The following is a 22863-nucleotide window of genomic DNA, read 5'->3' on the forward strand; positions in this document are numbered from 1 at the left end:
AAGCACGTTGACAAGATTATGAACTTGTCATTCTACAGTTTAGAGATAGAATAATTGTTGTGTAAATCTGCTGCAAAGCCTGAGACATCTGAACAGAACTGAGTGTGTGTGTGTGAGTGCGTGTGTGAGTGCGTGTGCGTGTGCGTGTGCGTGTGTGTGTGTGTGTGTGTGTGGGAGACGGTAGTCATGTGTCAGCAGTGCAGTGGATCAGCTGCACTCAACCGCAGCTGGGAGCGATGTGCTGTGGCTGCCGTGGTGTGGGGGGTATGTGTGTCTTATTCAGGCAGGAAGTTAAATGTCAAGGGTCAACGGTATCTCCTGAAGTGTTTAACTGTGATATCTATGAGTCGGAAGCTTTTTACCCTATTCTTGCTCTTCTGTACTCCCCTCCCCTGCATATCTGACTGCTTTAATCTCAATGCCTCCCTACTGTAGTTGTACTAAAATGTCTATTGTTGAGCTGTGAAAGGCTAACTACCAAACATGTGATTATTCCAATGGCGATCCTAAAAATAAATCCAGTAAAATGAAGAATTGAATCCACTTTCACTTCCTTGAAAGTAGAGCAGGTCCAATTTCAACAGTGTGCAAATAGACGTGTGTGTGTGTGTGTGTGTGTGTGTGTGTGTGTGTGTGTGTGTGTGTGTGTGTGTGTGTGTGTGTGTGTGTGCCTTTGGTAACTCATTACCAACTGTTTGGTTTCAAAACCACAACTTATTTATTAGTTTATTTACTTTTCTGAACTTTACACACAAAATATTCTTTTATTATTTATTGAATAACAAGCGGGGTAATTTCATGTAATGTAATGTGTGCTGCTTACTTTGAAGAAATTGTTTAAATTATATCTTTGTCCAACACTTTTGTCTGACAGGGACTTTCTCCTGAGCTCCTTCCTTCAAAGTGTGCTGGACAGCAGGTTAATGAGTGTCTTTTATCTGCTGTTTAAGTTGCTATCTGATGTTCAGCTATTTGGCAAAGATAAACACTCTCTGTTCAACACAGCAGGCAAGGTCACACAGCAGCAATACTAAAAGCTAGCTCAGGTTCTCTTACACACACACTTGGCAGAACAAAAATGACACTACAGGGAAGTGAAATTCAAAAAACTGTAATACAATCCAGCTTTGACCGTGCTAGTGAAGACTGGTTCAAGAGACAAACTTTGGAGTACATTTGAAAACATTAAAAAGGCACTGTACAGTTTTTATTAATGCATATAACACATGCACACACACAGAACTACAAACATACACCTCTGTCGGTCTTTCCTTTGTTATTGACTGCAAATATTCACAAGCCTGTGGAGTGGCCAACCAGCACCATAGTCTAAAAAAGCCTAAACAATACTTTCATACCATAATGATACATACTGATATTTGAGATGTCCATCAAATAAACAACAGCTATTAATAAGTTATCATTAAGATCAGAGTTTGAAACAGTGTTCTCTATAAGAAAGACTGCATTTACAGTAACCTGATCACACATTGGTGCATATTTACAGAGCATTCGACTGAATCACTAAGCAGCACACCCACATTCCTGTCGTCAGGTCAAGTGAGGTCTTCACTACAGCTGCAAACGTAACTATTTTGACAATGGGGATTTGTTTTTCCTTCAATAATGGTAGGAAATGCTTTGTTGGAAACTCAAATATGGAGATTTTCTGCTTCTCTGTTTTGTATTATATTAAAAATGAACGTTTTAGAGGTCTCAATAGACAAAACAAGACATTTAAAGACATCACCAGGATGAACACTTTCAGTATGACTTTATACAGACAAATATTCAATGAATCTAGAACATTATCTGCAGATAAATCGCTGAAAATAATGGTTAGTTGCAGCCGTATTCTGAACCCAAGGTTTTCATTTACTACACTTGGTCTGGATTGAACAATAAAAAGAGAGGAATTACATAACTAGACAGACTTCAATAACCCCCCCCCCCCCCTAGCAGGATTTCTCCTTATTATCCCCTTCACTCTCACTCTCTCTTTCTGTCGTCACTCTGTCCCATTCGTCCCGTTTCAATGGTTACTCCCTGAAGTGCTTTCGAGCAAACGCAGCCATGTGTTCTCAAGAGAGGGAAACATGTCATAGGTCACCTGTGTGTGTGTGTGTGTGTGTGTGTGCGCGCGCTTTCAGCAGAACCAATGTCACTCATTGAGGGGCCTTAACAGCTGGCTGACGACAGAAACTCATTACACTCGAGTGCACACACACACACACACACACACACACACACACACACACACACACACACACACACACACACACACACACACACACACACACACACACACACACACACACACACACACACACACACACACACACACACACACACACACACACACACACACACACACACACACACACACACACACACACACACACACACACACAACACACACACACACACACACACACACAGCTTGAACTTCTTCAGAGAAAAATGACACGGCACGACATCAGTGTGATGCTGTCAGCTTGTTGTGTTCGACCAGTCACCAGAAAAACCAAGAACAGATCCTTTAACGGAAAATACCATAAAATTAGCTAAAAGTGTGACAAAAAACAACAACTCTTCACACAAGACCCAATTATTGTGCATTTTAAAAAGCTTTCATGTTGCAGCCTTCCTTGGCCTATGGAGAAGCTCAGTTGTTGCTGTGATGATTCATTAGGTGAGACCTCAGCAATGAGAAGTATGTGATATGTACTTTATGGCCAACAACACACATTCCTTTATATCTTATCAACAGTTGTCCTGAAACAAACATGATTCATCTCAATACAAAACATTCCACACACACACTCATGATCTCAGGGGAGGACACCAGGGAAGGGAATTATTCATATCAGACATGAGGGTTTTTGTGACAGGAAGTCTCGAGGCGTCGGTTGCCACATAATTACGTGTCATCCAGACAATGGAAAGTAGCAGCATTGTTGATGTGGACTTCCAGGTTTTTTATTTTCATCTTCTATCTGTTCCCGGTACAGCACGCCCACACCAACATTACAGGTCTTCTGACCCGTGAAACTTCAAAGCTACACAAACACTTTCTACGGCAACGTTATTTTGACAAGAAATATATTTTAGAGGACGACTTAAGCCTCCTATGAACAGAAATCAACATTTTCATTCATCATTGACTAAGATCCAAAGCCAGACTTGATACAATGTTCATTAAAAAGTGATGGTTAGGAATGGAGTATTGCAGTTTTAGTTATACTGGATACTGTGTGCACTACAGAGTACAGTAGAGTCACACTGACGGCCAAAGTCAGGTGAGACCAAACAAGGAAGCTTCTGTTTAGCCGCCGACAGAAAGACAGACTGTCTACTGTTAAAATCCCCATCACTCACTATCTTTAATCTCACACATACACAGAGAACACACACATCTGACGTCCAGTCACTGGAGACCAAACCAGCAGTCTGAATGCAACAGAACAGAGGTTTTGTCTTGCGTGCCCTCTCTCTCTCACACACTTGGTTTCATTCTGTAATTACACTGCACACACACATTTTGTCTATGAATGGCTCTATTGACAAGAGTATTGAAACTCGACACAAACATACATCTACACTCACACACACGCAAAGGACCAGGTAAGTAACTCAAAAAAGTCCATGTAGTTACGACTCACTCTCGCCATATGCACTGAACGGTATCTGTGGAATTCACTTCAAAATCTGAACATTGAAATGCATACTTTAGGTAAAAACAGTGTGTGGAAAGTACAAAAGCTGTAGTTTTTATTACCTGATCGTGTCTGCTCTGCACTCATGATGCTTTAATGCCAATGTCAGGAAGTGGCAGTAATCTGGGGAGATGAGATTCCTCTCATTCCTCTCTCTGTTACGTCCTCTCTCCTGTGTCGTACATATTTGGCATAACACGCAACCACACTCTCTACGCAAACAGAATTACTGATAATTATAAGCTGTGGCACTAATTTAATGATAGGAGGACGCTATGTTAAAGGTCCCATGTCGTGGCCATTTCTACTGATCATAATTCCATTGTTGAGGTCTACTAGAATAGATTTATATTGTGCAATTTTCCAAACTCACATTGGTTTCTCATACAGCATCTCTTTAAAGTATGTGTATTTACTCTCTGCCTCCCCCCCCCCCCCCCCCCACCCTCCCTGTGAGCGCAGTGTGCTCTGATTGGTCGGGACGTTGTGAGGCTCGCTGCTCACTGAGCTGGCTTACTGGTTAGGTTTCCAGGTCGGCGATACAGCGGGACAGCGCGAAACTCATCCTGAGCACACACAAACACTCACAGCCAAAGTAAAAACAATAAGTGTGGCTTGATATTGAGAAAGAAAAAAGTTTATAAACGCTGTGAGAATGGGTCTGCAGAGAGCATTCCTCTGCGATCCCAACTCGTCTATTACCAACCAGGGGACTCCCTGTTAGTTGAAAATGTACGCTAAAGGTCCCCACCCCTCCTGGTGTGTGAGGAGCTCTGCGGATTGGTCCATTTTGGACACAAATGGAAAAAGAGAAATCTCCAACGAGGCCTTCTGGGGCAGCATAGACAGGTCTTTCATGTGCTACAGGGTGTACTTTGAGGTTTTGTGACTCTGCAGACCGTTTCCAAGCAGAAAAACCTTCATAATACACAAGGGGACGGGTAACAACTGGAAAAGCATGACATGGGACCTTTAAGTGTTTACTTACTGCAGAAACATGTAAGAACTAGCTACATGCACACTTCTTCTATTCTCTTTGACAGTCATTTGCTACATTGTTTTAGATGCTGTAATGTGACTTAAAGAAGATTCATAACAATATTTCCTCGGGGGAAATAGAAGTATATCTTATTCAAACAGAAAGGTTATTAAGACTTCATGAGACTTTACAGAAAAGGAGATCTGCATCCAGTGGGGATACAAACATCTGATTATAGATAACAGAGACGTACAAACACACACACACACACGGTCCCTGATCAAAGGAAGCTATTGAGAGAGGAAGAAGCTTTATTGAGTCTTCAACGCAGCAGCATTACGAGCCTGGACAATAATAATAAGAGGTTACAAAAGGGGCTCTCTGCATCTTATCAAAACACCCATATGTATTCTGGATGCTTCTCCCTCTCTTACATTGAGTCTATACCAGTGGTTCTCAACTGGTCAGGCCTCGGGACCCACTTTTTACTTGGTCAATACATGGCGACCCAACATTTTGAAGCACTCAAATCTATTCAACAAAAAAACCTGCTGTAATATATACGCTTTTCAGCATACAATATTAATAAAAGCGAAGTACAGTGCATATATCCCTTATATCCCTTCACAGAACTAAAGTATGCTTTTAAAAAATGTTTAATGAGATGATGGAATCAAAGCTGAACTATATAAAAAGGCACAGATGCTGAAAATCCAACCCAAGGGGGTCTGGGGGGATTGTCCCCCAGGAGATTTTTAGACATACTAACATAAATTATACATTCTGGTACACTCTGAGAACTCCTGCATGCAAAGCGTTAGAAAATCGGGCCTTCAAAATAAAAGTTTGACTTTTTCCCCCCAAAAAAAAAAAAAGAATTCCTTTTTTTTTTTTTTTTTTTTTTTTCCTCACTCACACATCCGCGACCCACTCAAAACGGGTCCGCGACCCACTTTTGGGTCGCGACCCACCAGTTGAGAACCACTGGTCTATACTCGTTTATTTGGCCAGTATTCCTTGAATCAACAGTATCAACAACTGTAGAAGTACAATTGGCAGTGGAGGGTCCACCTTTTCCAAAACTGCAAAAAAGCAACAACAGAGAAATTGCCAGTCCTATCAGTTCGAATCTCAAAGCAGAGAAATCCTTATACGAAACATTAATAATTCTATGAACAGCCCATAACGACAACTAATGACTGCAGTTCCCCTCGTAGTAGGGTCAATATTTTGTAGGTTGTAATGACACACATCTAAAGAAATATATAGTATGGTTATGGTAGAATTGTTTATGTGTTGAATATCCCTATGCAACACACTCAGGTGGTAAAGGACATTGGAATATATTGGATATTATCACAGTTAAAGTTCTACAAGGGTGACTTAATATGAACCGAGTCAACCCTGTTCTAACGTTACACTCGAGATCCTTTTTACTTTATTGAACCTGGCTGTCAGCTTGGTAAAGAGGACTGGAGAGAAAGAGAAATGTAATCCTTTCGGTAAGAAAAGATACGTTGTGACAATAAGCTGAAACACATTCCTCTCTCTGGGAACTTTGAGACATTATGGGAAACACTCTGAAACACTTTTCAACTGGAAATGTAAAATCTTATCGAATAACTCACAAAACAACATTCCACAAAAAGTGTCTGGAGGGGAACGGCGAGGAAGGGAAATAGCAAAGAAAAGGCAGAAAAGTGTACTTCTAGACATTACATGTTTTATATGTTACTTGTACACCACATATTAACCTCTTTTTTATAGCGGCACAATTATACCTTTTGAGGATTTCCCTTTGCTCTAGTGTGTTATATCTGAACATGAGCACAATGGGGCCCCCTTCAAACTAACCAAAACAAAAAGTGCATTTACAGAATAGTAGATGTAATACTTAAGTCTAGTTATTGGGACACATACACATGTATTCCTAGTAAGTATTCCTCCTACTCTACTGCAGCTATTACTGTAATCACTCGGACTGACCGGTCCTTTCTATGAAATGGGAAGTTTTAAAGCTTTGGTTTTGAAATTAAACTGAGGAGCTGGTCAAACCACAGCTGATGGAGCAGTTAAGCAGAAAACATCTCTGTCCATTATCTCTACTGGGAGACTGTGTGTGTGTGTGTGTGTGTGTGTGTGTGTGTGTGTGTGTGTGTGTGTGTGTGTGTGTGTGTGTGTGTGTGTGTGTGTGTGTGGGGGGTGTGTGTGTGGGGTGTGTGTGTGTGTGTGTGTGTGTGTGTGTGTGTGTGTGTGTGTGTGTGTCTGTGTCTGTCTGTCTTCTAGTCAAGAAAGCCATGCAAGTTCATCATAAACAACAAGTTACCATCTCTGATTGCTGCACTGTGCCTTCAGTATCCTGTTCCGACATACTGTATATATTTTTGGAATCCTTTTTGTACACCTCATACACATGTAGATGCATTCTGTAATAGACATGTTATAGAAGCCAATATAACAAGCTGAACTTCACTGTCTAGTGATGAATCCTTTGCCATTTGAGGAATACAGAACTGAAAGCGGATGCACTTCTCCCCCTGATCCTCAACGAGAGGAAACTGGTTGCTTTCCCAAACTTTGAGACAGTTACTCATTACATTTTAGGATATATAGAGTATCTTTATTAATCACCTTGGACTAATTCTGTAATCACTAAAGTGTAACCAGTTCAGCTACATGCAACTCCATACAGCACGAAGCTCAGAGGCTCTGGAGACAAAGACCACCTTCTGTCCACACACAGCGCTGAGTTAAAGTTTAGCTAAACAGAGCACACACACACACACACACACACACACACACACACACACACACACACACACACACACACACACACACACACACACACACACACACACACACACACACACACACACACACACACACACACACACACACACACACACACACACACACACACACACACACACACACACACACACACACACACACACACACACACACACACACACACACACACACACACACACACACCTATATTTGGGCTTTACAGGGTTAAGTTGGATTTCAGCTCAGGGTTAAAAACAATACCAATACTTTAGTGCGCTGTGAAAACTGGAGTTATTCCAGATAACTGGTCAACACAATAACACCACTTCTAAGATTTAGAGCGTTGATTAGTAAAAGTGCGTAGTGTTAATGGGGTCGACTGACCTTGAAGTGAATTGGCAATTTCCTAACAGCATAAAACCTCTTTGATTCAAATGTCAGCCAATGTCTAATGTTTTGGCTAATGGTCCCTACACAAAATGATTGTGGCTGCATGAGTGTTTGTTGAAGTTAGTAACAACTCCCAAGGTCCCTCCATGATAGAGACATAGCTGTCTGATAGGGACAAATAATACATCTGAATGTTTTGTGATCCTCCTCCATTGTTTAAGTCATACACTTTCCAGTAACACATGGTCAATTATATTGCCTATCTTAGCAGGTCTCCCTTGAAAAAGAGATCAATGATCTCAAGGGATAAGCCTGGGTAAATAAAGGCTTGAAATGAGTACACGTAACAATCAAACAATGCTTTGTTTTTTCAGGAGAGCAAAGTCTTGCTGCTGAAACACTGAAAACACACATTTGCTATGAACCAACCCATCAACCAAAAGATACCACTGCCCCAAACTCAATTGAACCTCACTCTGAAAAACCTCTGTTGTTTATAAATCAGGTATAAAGTTAATCTGAATTAGATCTTTTTTTTCATTACAAGGTTTACTGGTATTCATAGCAATACATGTCGTTAATATAGATCCATTATGCTTGATTTGCAAATATGTCAGGATGGAAAGTCAGGACCTGGTTTGACTCCAAATGAATGGTGATTCATCACTTTTACATTAGTCATGTCATAAAGTGTCTGATGAACAGGTTTATAGAGATTAACACTCATTAATCAGCGAGCAACTGTAAATACAACACAAAAGAAACCACTGTGGCTCTCTGTATGGACAGACAGTGATTGGGAAATTCAGTTACCGTAATTATACTAAAACCACTCCAGTGCAGTCAGGGCTTTGATGGTGGCCAAAGTCTCTGTCATAACCTGCTCCCAACACTCCCAAACACATGTCGAAAAACACACACGCCCTGTGCAGTGGGTGACTGAATAGCAGGAAAACTATTGCACAATCCAACATCTGATTCTCTGTATAGACAAAGAGAGAAACTGTCCTCTTCTCTATTACTGCCTCTCTCTCATTCCCTCTCTTTCTATATCTGTGTGTCTGACACATAACTTCCTGTTTGACAATTCATTTTCAATTCAAATTAGATTCCAGTAGCGCCATAACAGAAACTAATGACAGGAATATACCTCCCTGCCTACCTGCCTGCCTGTTTATTGGTATGTCCAAACCTCCTTCATTCAGCCACTATCTCACACACACACACACACACACACACACACACACACACACACACACACACACACACACACACACACACACACACACACACACACACACACACACACACACACACACACACACACACACACACACACACACACACACACACACACACACACACACACACACACACACACACACACACACACACACACGCTGGCAGTCAGAAACCTGCTCTCTGCTTCATTCCTTTACACATACATACACACTACAAACTTCTAAAGCATGCAACACAAGAACATTCACACCCAGTGCACACACAGTCTGAAACACACAAACGTGTTGATCATCTCACACACACAAACAAACACAAAAACAGTGTCCCACCTGTGCCGTCGTAGCAGCAGTAGCAGCAACGGATGAGGATCCATCTACAGCAAGACCGACCCCTCTTCATCCTCCCTCACATACACATCCTACACTGACACACCTCTCACTCACTCTTTCTATCTCACACACACTTCCCAGGCGCTGGATCAACCTGCTAATCAGACTGTCTGACTGGGTGCATGAACACCAAGAGCTTGAAGTCCACACTGCTGACATCCACCACACACAGAGAGAGAGAGAGAGAGATAGAGAGAGAGAGGGGGGGGGGGGAGGAGCCTACAATACACACACACACACACACACACACACACACACACACACACACACACACACACACACACACACACACACACACACACACACACACACACACACACACACACACACACACACACACACACACACACACACACACACACACACACACACACACACACACACACACACACACACACACACACACACACACACACACACACACACACGTCTTTCTCAGACACAAGTTGTTGAGTTTCTCTCCCTCCCTCCCTCCCCTACACACTTCACTTCTCTGGAACAGAAGTCAGTGTTAATTATTGTGGATGGCTACAAGGGACTCAGGTTCCAACACGCTGTGTGTGTGTGTGTGTGTGTGTGTGTGTGTGTGTGTGTGTGTGTGTGTGTGTGTGTGTGTGTGTGTGTGTGTGTGTGTGTGTGAGAGAGAGAAGTGTTCTTCTTACAGATATAAGCTTTAAAACATTGCGTGCTTCATGTTTCAGTTTTTAGCCATAACTCCAGCATACAGCAGATCTTTGTTGTGACAACGAGCTACACTTTTGGCTGAATAATGCAGGCTAAATATTTGTTTATCAAGCATTAACACTGTTGGACAGCAGTTTGTTGGTCAACAACCAAGTTGGTGAACACAGTCGAGAGTTTAGCAGCTAAAAATCCAGATATTTGCCAAAACAGCTAAAAGTAAACATTGGACACTTTCTCCAGACAGATTTATCCTGCAGACATGGAGATCAAACCAGTGAGCTACCAGTCATAAACTCATTTAATCTATCTAATAGCTAACCATCGTGAGGGGGATGGACACTCACTTGCTTTTTACTTGTGTAACAAACCCGAAATCCCGATCATCAATCTCCCTTTTCTTAAAGATCTTTCCAGAATCTCAAGGATAGTTGTAAATAACATGACATTAGATTAATGTATTGCCCATTTGCTCACATGGTGTATGTAATAAATGAAGCTGGAATCATATTACATAACATTTAGCTGACACTTTTATCCAAAGTGACTTACAATAAGTGCATTCGACCAAGAAGACACAAACTTGAAGAAAACAGAATCATAAAAGTTTTCATAGAGCCAAAACATTTCAAGTGCTACTCAACTGGCTTTAGATAAGCCAGTCCTTTATTAGTATATAAGTGCTTTGTTAGTAATTCTATCGCTCGAAGTGGAGTCGAAAGAATTTTCAGTCTGCGCCGGAAGATCTGCACATATTCTTATTTCAGATTTCATAGTTTATATTCTAAAATTCATTCATAGCATTCTATTTCCATGTACTGCTTTGTTTAATTTATATTGCTATTTAACTGTATTTTATTACGGTGTAAAAGATTTTTTGTTTTATATTAGATTTCTTGTTTTTTTATATTTTATGTATGCACGGTGACATCAAGTCAAATTCCTAGTATGTGCGAACCTACCTGGCAATAAACCTGTTTCTGATTCTGATTCTGATGTGTATGCTTTCTGCTGTCCTGATGTCAATGGGAGCTCATTCCACCATTTTAGTTTAGTTTATTTATTTACAGTGTCGTGGACAGTCCCCATCGATGAACTGTCACAAAAACAGTAAATGGTGCAACTTTAGTCGACATGGCTAATTTCCAGCTGTTGTCCCCGGCCAGATGGTAATAGACACCCTTAAAATTACAATATATCAACAGCATTAGTTATAAGAAAAGATATAAAATAAAATAAAAAGGAGGAAAGACAAGTAGATACTGGTGTGAGGATAAAAGAACAATAAACAACACACGTTACTACATACAGTACATGTCACATATAGCACATCACAATCACATAACAGAAACGAGGGACAACTTCCATGATAACAACATGTAACACAACATGTAACACTCACGCTATACTCAACACAGACTAGTGTGTGCAGGTGTAGTTCTCAGTGAACCATGTTTTTAAGTGAGCTGTGAAGGTGGTAGGTGTATGTATGTCTTTGATTTGAGTGGGTAGAGAGTTCCAGTTTTGTATTGCTGTGACCGAGAATGATGACTGACCAAAAGTACTCTTCCTGAATGGGACTGATAGATCGCCACGTGTGGAGCTTCTAGTGGTCAGCCTGGTGTTGTTACGTTGAGTAACCAATGAGTTAAAAGGTGGAGGGGCTGTATTGTGCAGGATTTTGTACACCAGAAAGATGTTCCTATACTTTATTAAATCTTCCCAACTCAGGATGTTATGCTTGTTGAGGATGGTACAGTGATGGGAGCGGTTAGGTTTCTGGTCCAGTACTTTGAGGGTTTGTTTGTACAGGGTTGCTAGTGGCTTCAGTGTGGAGCTGTTAGTTTGCCCCCAGCTTGTGAGACAGTATGTAAGATGTGACATGATCATGGCATTCATGTATCATTTGGCAGAATTCAATGTCATTGTGTTTCTTATGTATTTAAAATGTGCTAGGCTAAACTTGACTCTTGGGTCACTTTTTTGACTTGTGTTTTGAATATTAAATTAGAGCCAATAATGAGTCCAAGGTATTTAACCTGAGGCACAATGTTAATATGTTCACCTGAGATGCTTATATTTGACACAATGTTGCATTTTCTTTTTGTGAAAAACATTCAAAAACTGTTCTGTTGACATTAATCTGAACACAGGAGCGGTGTAGCCAGCTAGTGATCAGCACTAAAGCTGCGGTCAGTTTATCAGCAGCTTTTTGCTTTGTGTTGGCATGCACATATATCACAGTGTCATCGGCATATAGCTGTGTTTCCACATCAGGACAGACAGATGGCAGGTCCTTAATATATAGGGAAAAAAGAAGTGGACCAAGTATTGAACCTTGTGATACTCCAGTGCTTAAGTCTAGAGCTGGAGAGAGTCGATTATTGACGATAACATGCTGACGCCTACCAGTGAGGTATGATTCAATCCAACTGAGTGTTAATGGAGAGCAGTTAAAAGCAGACAGTTTGGACAGAAGGACCTTATGGTTGACTGTATCAAAGGCTTTGCATATCCAGAAATACTGCACCAACAACACCTCCTTTGTCAACCATTGCTTTGACCTTTTCTATAAAAAAGCAGTTGGCTGTTTCGGTTGAGTAATTTCCCCTGAAGCCAAACTGCATGGGATGAAGTTGAAATGGACTGTTGTTTAAGAAGGAGACAAGCTGTTCTGACACCCACTTCTCAGCCACCTTGGATACTACAGGTAAGATGCTAATTGGGCGGTAGTTGTTGATGTTCAGAGGGTCACCTGACTTGAAAATAGGGGTTACAATTGCAGTCTTCCATGCACTTGGGAATGTCCCATGTAATACAGACGAATTGATGATTTGGGAAAGAGGGCAGACTAATTAATCTTGCAGTAATTTAAGCATTGTAGAATTTTGGAGCCAGGATAGCTATTCTGATATTATATTCTGTTATGAAAGATTTACGATCTGATTTAATCTCTTGACTATATTTATCCCCTGCGGAAGAAAGGAAGTAAACACATATTTGTAAACATGAGATGAATCCTCTCTACAACTAGACACTGGTTCTCTATCAGAATAATGAGTTGCAGTTTATTAAGGCTTATATTTATATTTGTGCTAGAGGTGACCACAGTTTAACATCTCTCCCTCTCCTTGTATCCTTATACGTCATTATCATAGCATTTCAATTTGCACTGCAGCAGGTACGACAACACACAGGCACTTAGCCCAGATAAAGTGTTTCCAGCAGCTCTCTTCCCCTGCAGTGTCCCATTTTATACACTTCATCTGATGTCATGCACTAGGACTTCATAATAAACTACTGCAACAATGACTTCACGATATTACAGCAGTGGGTCAGTTTCAGAAAGTCCATCTAAATATCTCTTTATGACATTTCAAATCTCATAAATAAGGTATAGACAACGTATAGTACATTATAACTCTTACTCACCGGTATTATCTTTTATGAATGAAATGATGGAAGAGTTAGAGCTATATATATATATATATATATATATATATATATAACTATAGTTTCATCTGTTTGGGGGATTTTAAAACTCTGTTGTGACTGATTTCATTTCTGTTAACTTAAAAGCTTCACAGTCCTTCAGAGAGGACAAGAAGACCTACTTTACAGAGCAGTCACAAGATCCAAAATACACACACACACACACACACACACACACACACACACACACACACACACACACACACACACACACACACACACACACACACACACACACACACACACACACACACACACACACACACACACACACACACACACACACACACACACACACACACACACACACACACACACACACACACACACACACACACACACACACACACACACACACACACACACACACACACACACACACACACACACACACACACACACACACACACACGGGCCGACAGAGGGAAGAGGCTTGAGCTCTAAAAATGTCGGCAGAAGTTTATATCCCGTCCATTTAATTAGCTATGTCTCTTCAGGGTTAATTAACAGTTTGACTCATTCATTACCAAACAGAGGAGAGTTAATTAAATTCCTAAACATCCTCAAGACACTTCCCTGCTAAGAAAGCAGATGGGGGCTCTGCCTGATTCTGCTTTAAAACAATCAAACAATTATGTGAGGTGATCATATTCAGGGGGGGAGCCTTCATTCCTATCAAACTACAGTAGCAATGCTGAAAATAAATTGGGTCTTTGTGGGAAAACTATATTTTCTAAATGTTATAACGCTCTTGCTACACAACATGTTAAAAAGGCACAGCAAATTATTGTGAAAACTGATAATTCTACCCTTAAAATAATGTATAAAGCTGGACTCAATTACATAGCAAGGTTGAACAAATAATGCAAGATACTGAGGCCCGGACTTTTAGTGTTTTCAAGATTGCATTGCTATTAATTCTTGAAATGAGTGTTTGATATATGTGCAAGGGTTATTTCCTCCAATGTCCCCTGAAACCTTTAGTGATACAAAATGTCTGCATACTATTTTCTTTTGGATTATCTCTACTCCTGCATTGACACCCACAACTCTAACACTCCTGCAGCTCACTCTGTGCTCAAAAAAGAAAAAGCACAGTGTATTTACGACCTGTTCTCTCAAATGTTCTACAGGATGTGTTAAGATAAACTGTTGTAGTTAAGGTAACCTAAGTTAGTTGTGGTTAAGTTTAAGTTACAATAAGTTCAAAAAGTTTACATTTGATTATTAGTAAGGAGCATCTAATATCTAATGAGGAAAAAACGTCCAGACATTCTTTAAAAAAAAAAAAATCTATCCAGATGTGAGTCTCTGGGTGACAGTTGTTGATGTCCCGAGGATTGAGTTTACTGTTAGTCTTCTTAATAAACTTGCACACACACACGGGACATTCACCAAAGAGACTGCGGGTTGTGTCCAGTGTTAACACAAAAACAGTTGTGTATTTTTTTTTACATTACATAATGTAACCAAAATCTATTCTTAACCTTACCAAGTAGTTTTGCTTTAATCCACAAAATAACTGGACTGTATGAAGCTGGGCTAACCACTACCCATTGCCTTGTAAACTGACAAGACAAAAATAAGAATAGGTTTAGAAAAGTCACTAAGCAAACTATTAACCAAATATCTTTTTGTTTTTATGTGGGTGAAATGTAGAAGCTTGATTAACATATCCCTTCATAAACAATACAATTCTAATGTCCCGCTTTTGCCCTTGGGCGTGTGCCTCAACCATGTGTGTGTGTGTGTGTGTGTGTGTGTGTGTGTGTGTGTGTGTGTGTGTGTGTGTGTGTGTGTGTGTGTGTGTGTGTGTGTGTGTGTGTGTGTGTGTGTGTGTGTGTGTGTGTGTGTGTGCTTATTTCCATGAGTAGCTGCTTCACTAATCTAATTTGCATCTCTTCACAGTAACACAAAACATCCTTTTCATGACGAGGACATAAAACATAGCTTGGCTGCGGCAGGCAAATCAGCTGATCCCGCACTGTGTGTTGAGATGGTGTGTGTGTGTGTGTGTGTGTGTGTGTGTGTGTGTGTGTGTGTGTGTGTGTGTGTGTGTATGTGTATGTGTGTGTGTGTGTGTATCTACAGGGGAGAAGAGGAATCACCCTCACATACACTTCCTTCCTAATGGTTATAACACTTGGCAAAACAAAACTGTAAACTGGGTTATAGGAAGGAGATTTACACCAGGAAAGTGTGTGTGTGTGTGTGTGTGTGTGTGTGTGTGTGTGTGTGTGTGTGTGTGTGTGTGTGTGTGTGTGTGTGTGTGTGTGTGTGTGTGTGTGTGTGTGTGTGTGTGTGTGTGTGTGTGTGTGTGTGTGCATGTGGGTGGGAGGATGGTTAGGGTTGGTTTGTCAAAAGTTTGGTATTCAGAGAGCGCTGATGAGGTGATAAGAAATGAAATATATGTGTGTGTTGAGCTATCATTGTTGCCTTCATCAGCAATACGAACAATATGACTCTGGATGCTACTGTAGGGAAACTACTGTAGCAACATCAGCTCATCTGTAAGCATCCTCATCACGAGACATCCACAGACACCATCGGAACAATCTGCTGTGTGAAGCATTCATAGTCTGAGTTTAGAGATTAGGTGTGAAAAGCAGTTCCACATCGCCCCCTGTAGGACAGACAAGGAACACTGTGTGTGTGCTTGTACAGGTGATAAACGTCTCCTTTAAAATGTATCAAACTGGTATGTTACGCTGGATATTCAGATAAAAAAATGCCCAGAAACGTAATAATACATTTAATTTAAGCTTTTAGTCTTTATAAAAGGTGTTAAAACAACAAAGCCAACTTTATTTTCCAAGTACATTTCTAAAACATTAGTCTAAAAATAAAAGAATGATTTGCTTCAATGGAGAAATCCTCCACATGCTCACACAGACGGATTGAGAGATCATCTACTTATAGCTATTCCTCAATAGATAGCACATACGTGATGACTATTTAACAACATCTTTTTTAAGGACTTCTTCTTTCAGCAGCTAGAGCAAGATAGGTTTCTTCAATACTGCAATGCCCACATCTCACCAATAGAGGTCGATACAGATCATATTACTTGAATCTGACAAAAGGAAATAAATGTTTCTTCTTCAGTCTGACTAAAGCCTGATAAAAAGTTTTTATTCTATGGGAGTGGTTGAATTTCCCATTTTTGAATTTAACGACATTTTAGGAGTAGCTGAACAAGAGGAAACATACTGAAGCTGGACTTTCTCCAACTATCCTAATGTATGACTAAAATCTGTCCAATCTGGCCACTTGTACTTTAACTAATTTATGTATTCGTTAATTTGTGTGGAATTCAAGAGAGGGAAATGTGTGCATATAAATCGTTTTTGAGTCTCTGCTTTGGGAACATGCTAATCCTGAACCAGAATAAAAATGTAATTCCTTCATTCTTGAATTTCATTTATATATTTTACCTTGTACTTCTCTATTTGTATGATGTCTTTAGAGAGACGTTGTTCCTCTTACACCAGAGCAATGAGAGGTTATCCTTATCGTTGCACACCAAGTCATAAACTCAGATAGAGCAGCAGGTGAGGGTAAAGGCCAGAGTTTTTTTGGACTTCAGGTTGGTCCTTCCTACCTTTCCCCGAGCCGAAGAAGCAGTCCATCTCCACGCTGGAACGCGAGTGGGACACACAGAGCGCGGAGCTGGGAACCAGACCCTCCTGGGGGGGGCTGCGCTCGGTGGTCCGCACCAAACACCAACCGGGCCGCTCGCTCGGCCGCTCCAACAGCTCCACCGTCTGGCCTGGAGAGAGAGGAGCAGACGGATGTTTAACGGAGAATCCGAATACTTCAATTATCATGGGAGGAAATAAGGGTTTGTAACAGTTGCACCATTTTATAATAAAATAACAAAATACAAAGAAACCATAAAAAAATTGAAGATATTTATAATACCATAAGAGGTTAAAGTACAAATGTGCATTAAAAAGATAAAAAATAAAAAAAGGAACATTGCTAGTTAAACTAAAATGTTCAATACAAATATTAAATTAAATAGAATAAAACAATGTATATAAGAAGTTTAGTTAAAATAAGCACATTGTACTGCAATATATAACAACAAAATAATATATTAACAAGGATTCATGATGGAAATGAAATTATTGCAAGAATGGAGTGATCCAGAAACTAACCTCGATAACATGTCAGCAGGCATACATTAGCCCAATCTTCCTCCAGTATTTAAATTACATCTCTAAAGTAAACATTGAATGAACAGGCAGATCCAAACTAAATGTGTGGACAGGACGGGAAGCTTCCTCTCACCGGTGCTGACGGACATCTCCGTGCTGCATCCTGCTGTGAAGTCCTGGAGGACGACCGTCAGCTCGCAGCCGCCAGAGAGCTGCAAACAGAGGAGGCATCAGGTTAGACAATTCAACTCTCAAAACATGATGAGTGTAACAGCTATTTAAAACCATGTCCTGTTTGTTTGTGTGGCGAAAAATCAATCTAAAAATTCCTTTTCAGAGTTTTTTAATCCAGCCTTATTTTTATTTTTTTATCCACCTGATGGTAAAGAAAGAGGAACTTAATACATCAATGTTTGCAAGATTAACACTAAATATTTTCATACTAAAAAAGCAGAAATGACATATCTCTGCAGGAGAACCGAATGAACCAGCAGCATGTGAACATTAACCGTTTTAAAACAAACAATGGCCAGTGCACACAGAGGAAGAGCGGAGCATCAATGACAATTCGTTTTAAAACCAACCATGGACAAAAGATTGGTGTGTGTTTTTACACTCTCTGATGCCACTAGACTTCCACGTTATGTCAACATGAACCGCTTTCTGACCGGACCTAGGACTAAAATGTAATCTGGGAGACCAGTATTTCTGTTGTTTAGAACTGATGTGTTGAATATCAAATATGCAGTACTTTGCAAATTCTCCATTCCTTTAACATCCGCGTGCACTTGTCATGTTACTTTGATTTATTATTTATGCGTGAACAAATAAGCAACCATAAAAAGACCATATTACTCATTAACCAGGGTTCATACACTTTTTCACCAATGATTTTCAATGACTTCTCCAGGACCTTTACCTCATTTTCCATGGCCAAAAGAATGACTCTTTCTCAGCGGTACAATTGAAAATGGTTTATTTTAACATGGAACAGGAAAATAAGGTCTGCATATGAAACATGCTGTGCCTATCTAAAACATACTTAGCTTCTACAGACTAAAGCAACTCAAATCTCTCACCAGCAAAATACCTAGACAGTTAAATGCCATTTTACGTTTCATTACAATACAGCATTTATAATCATTATAGTATTACTATTTCTGCGATTAGATACAACAAATTATATTTGATGCAACTTCAGTTAAATGTCCATGACTTTTCCAAAACTTTGGGAAAGATATTGTTTTCCATACCTTTTCCAGGGCCTGGAATTAGCATTTTGAATTTCCATGACTTTTCCAGGTTTTTAATGACCGTAAGAACCCTGATTAACACTATATAACTCATTGATCAGAGCTGTGTGCTTAAAACACAAACAGTACTCATACTCAGAGACTTGGAGGTTTCAGAGTAATCATCTCAAGCAGCAGTTGTAAATATTATCAGGTGGACAGTTTCCAGAGCTAATGATTGACAGAAAATGAAACAAACTGAACAGTTTCACGGTCCAAAATGTGGACTGGACTGTCTAAACGCCTTCGTAAAAACTTTAACTATTAAGGGTTAATTCCCATTCACACACACTTCATAGTGATATACTGTAGGTGACATCACACTGCTGAGGTGTGTTGCCCTTTGTTCCTATTAAGTTGAAACCTCATGAGTCACAACACAATCAAATGTAACAGTAAAGCATCACATAGACACTGCATGTTGGGCACAAATGGGACTCGAGATATAAAGTATAGAAAAACTTCAGCAGAATTCACTGAACTGTTGCAGAGGTAATGTGTGTGTTAAACAAACAGCTCACTGATAAAGAACCACCTGTGTACTGTAGAAACACAGTCAGCTGTTGGCTGGGTGTAGCGCACTGTGGAGTGTATTAACCATCATGGCCAGACATAACAGCACATCACCTGAATCTGTCACGTCTTATTTTGTTTTGGTTGACCCTAAACGACCGCTTGCTCACCTACAGGCAGCAGAGAAACTGGGAACACATCAAACTGAGCTGCTGTTTGGTCTAAAAACCTCACCTCGCTATCTTCAGACTTATCAGAAAAGCTGCACCTGCACTTCAATTCAATCCAGTTCAACAGCAGGTGCACATAAGGACAAAAGCAATGAGTATCAGCTGAATATGAAGATAGTGGATGTCTGACTAATTGATCCTATAAAATAAATCAAATCATTAAAGTCAGTCTTAGTTGTTGCTATAGTATTAAGGCAGTAAATGAACACTATAGTTAAGGGGCTTCTCCTTTGTTACACTTTGTTGATTTTATCTCTTTCTGTGGGGGTATTATCTCTATCTGAGTCTAAAGCACAGAGGGTGTCATAAACTGCACAGATTATAAAACCCCTTGAGGCAAATTAGTGATTGATGTTCGTCTGTATAAATACAATTGACTTTCCTGAACATTGAATGTAAAATCCATGTATAATGACACAAAAGTGGTTTCAGGATGTACATTGTGATTTCCTTTCCTCTCCCGTCTGCTCTACTCTAATTGTCTTGGTAAATGTCAGGGAGAGAGTGAGTGTGTAAGCAGTCTTTGCCAGGCTAAAGATCTCCTAGCAACAAGGACCCCTGTTTCTATATAAGGTGGAGGTGAGTTTATACCTGACAGATGGCCACACACACACACACACACACACACACACACACACACACACACACACACACACACACACACACACACACACACACACACACACACACACACACACACACACACACACACACACACACACACACACACACACACACACACACACACACACACACACACACACACACACACACACACACACACACACCGCTTCAGAGGCCGTGTGTTGTCACTTATTCTGCCTGATTAGAACTCCACTCAGGTAGAAGGCAGAGCTATAATGGGAATCATGACGTCACCAAACTTTGTGTACTAATAATAATTTAATCCGCTCCATTTGGTGGTGTCAGGGTGACACTGGTAGTAACAAGGGTGTGAAAATCAAATTCAATTGAGTGCAGGATTCATAAGAGGAAACAAGTGTGACATTAATACTAGAAGCTGATCGAACAACAGCAGGTACTTGAGACTCCATGATGATCTTTTTTCAAGTTTTCAACCGGGCTCAATGCTACAGGTTATCTTGCATGTGAATTAACAGCTTAACTAGACATTTTCATTTGATAAATAAAGTGTATTGGATGCCATGCCCCTCAGTGGTCTCCTTTACCGTGTTTACATCCGGATCAACATTGAAGAAAAATAAGCGCAAAGGGTAAGGTTTAAGACCTACAAGGATTTCAGCCAGCAGTGCGAATGAACCAAATAATAAACCAACCCCTATCCACTGTCAGTACCACTCTCAACTGACGGTCATGTGTGTGTTAGTGTGTGTTCTTGGGTGATTCTTTTGCTCTACTTGCATAAGACCATGTCTGTTCACTGAAAACAAACGTAATGCACGCAGCAGCTTGTGATGGTGTTACAGCAGAGGAAGACACACGCGCTATCTCTTTCAGCAGCAGAACAAATTGAACGTGTCGACATCAGAAAACTAAGGTCTCATAAGTCATTATCCAGAGAAAGATAATAAAAAAAAACTTTCCCGCAACAGAAGGAACAGCGGGGGTATTGAAAAATGAGTCATGGTTTTAATTGGTTGGATTTCGTTTGCACTTAGAAGTGCAGCGTGACATCACCGCTGAAGATGTTTTCCAGACACTCGTCTTAATTTCATGGGGGTCATTATGTTTAAAGATTAAGAAAATAGAAAGTGAGTAAACTTTATCTGTAGGTAATTAATAATCAATGAGCAGCTATTTTTCCTTGCGTTTTTTACAACAGCGTTTTCAAATTCATTCATGCCCCACCTTTAAAATATTTATGAAATATGAATAGGAAATTATTAAAGAGCAGATGGAAGTGACATGCTTGTCATTAAACAAGACTATCATAATTTCATATTGAATACATATTAGCCTGTGAAGTGGGCTTAAGAGACTACAAGTCTATTTAGAAATCTGCCAATTTGACAGGCATGCTGTCTCAGACATACAGGCTTCTGTTTTCCAGGGATGAAAACTGCTAAAGCAAACCAGAGTGACAGCGCATGTTGCTTTCGTGGAAATATTTTGGATATTAAGGGACCACCAACCCCGTCTCCAAGGAATTACTGTCATATTCAACTCATTTGCAATATTTACATTCACTGGCAACATGGTTTTCCAGTGAAAGTGTCATATTCTTATACCACAGCGCCAGACTTCAACATTAAAGAACTGACGGCCCGTCCACACGGCGGCGTTGGAAGCCTTTGAATGGGGTGATGTCACTTTTAGCCGAACTGCATTGTGGGAAGCAGAGCGGAGCTACTCAGCTTTCCTGGCGTTTCAAAGTTGAGCAATGTTCAACTTTTGAAGCCTCGGCAGAAGCGTCAGCCAATCAAATCATATGCCAGTACAAGCTCTAGCCAATCAAACCGCTGCTTGTGTGTCAGGGGCGGGAGATTCAATGTTGTTGGTCTAGCTTGAGACACGCCCACCTCCAAGCTTTTTCCAAAGCCGCTGTGTGGACGGGCCGTGTGAGGATCATGTTCCGTATTCCAAGTCAGATTTGACTTTTTCACTATTCAAAGACCACCAGGGTATTTCCCTCAACTTAAAGTGTTTTGAATCACCCACACAGGACCATAAAAACATGTTTTACTTTCCATAAGCAAATATTGGAAGGATAACTCATGAAAAACTAACATTCACACTTTTTGAGATAATTAAGAAACATAATCCGTATAGATTTACCTAAAATGTGTCATACATAAAATACAGAACCATTCAGCCTTTAGGCTCATCATCATACTTTGTTCTGGACAATAAATACCTATATGTTAGGTCTGTAGAGTATTAAATACATATATCTAATATAAAGGATATCTCTGCAAAATATAAAAGGTGTGTTTGTGTTTCAGAGGGAATCAAATATGGGTACAAAAACAGTGATGGCAGAACTGAATGCAGCACCCTGGAAATTAAC

The 22863-nt window shown here is 40.3% G+C and overlaps 1 protein-coding gene across 2 annotated transcripts in view; it reads right to left on the reverse strand.

Moving 5' to 3' along the window:
- kalrna (kalirin RhoGEF kinase a) overlaps window positions 1-22863 on the reverse strand; it is a 135864-nt gene that overhangs the window by 27599 nt on the left and 85402 nt on the right. For both annotated transcript variants that reach the window (XM_079664447.1, XM_079664446.1), the window contains exons 39-40: window positions 17973-18051; window positions 17281-17448 (exon numbers count right to left, since the gene is read on the reverse strand). In XM_079664447.1, the coding sequence (XP_079520573.1) occupies window positions 17281-17448; window positions 17973-18051 (247 nt within the window). The remainder of the gene's footprint in view (window positions 1-17280; window positions 17449-17972; window positions 18052-22863) is intronic.

Source organism: Notothenia rossii, assembly GCF_949606895.1.
Source record: "Notothenia rossii genome assembly, chromosome: 2".
Classification (NCBI taxonomy): domain Eukaryota; kingdom Metazoa; phylum Chordata; class Actinopteri; order Perciformes; family Nototheniidae; genus Notothenia; species Notothenia rossii.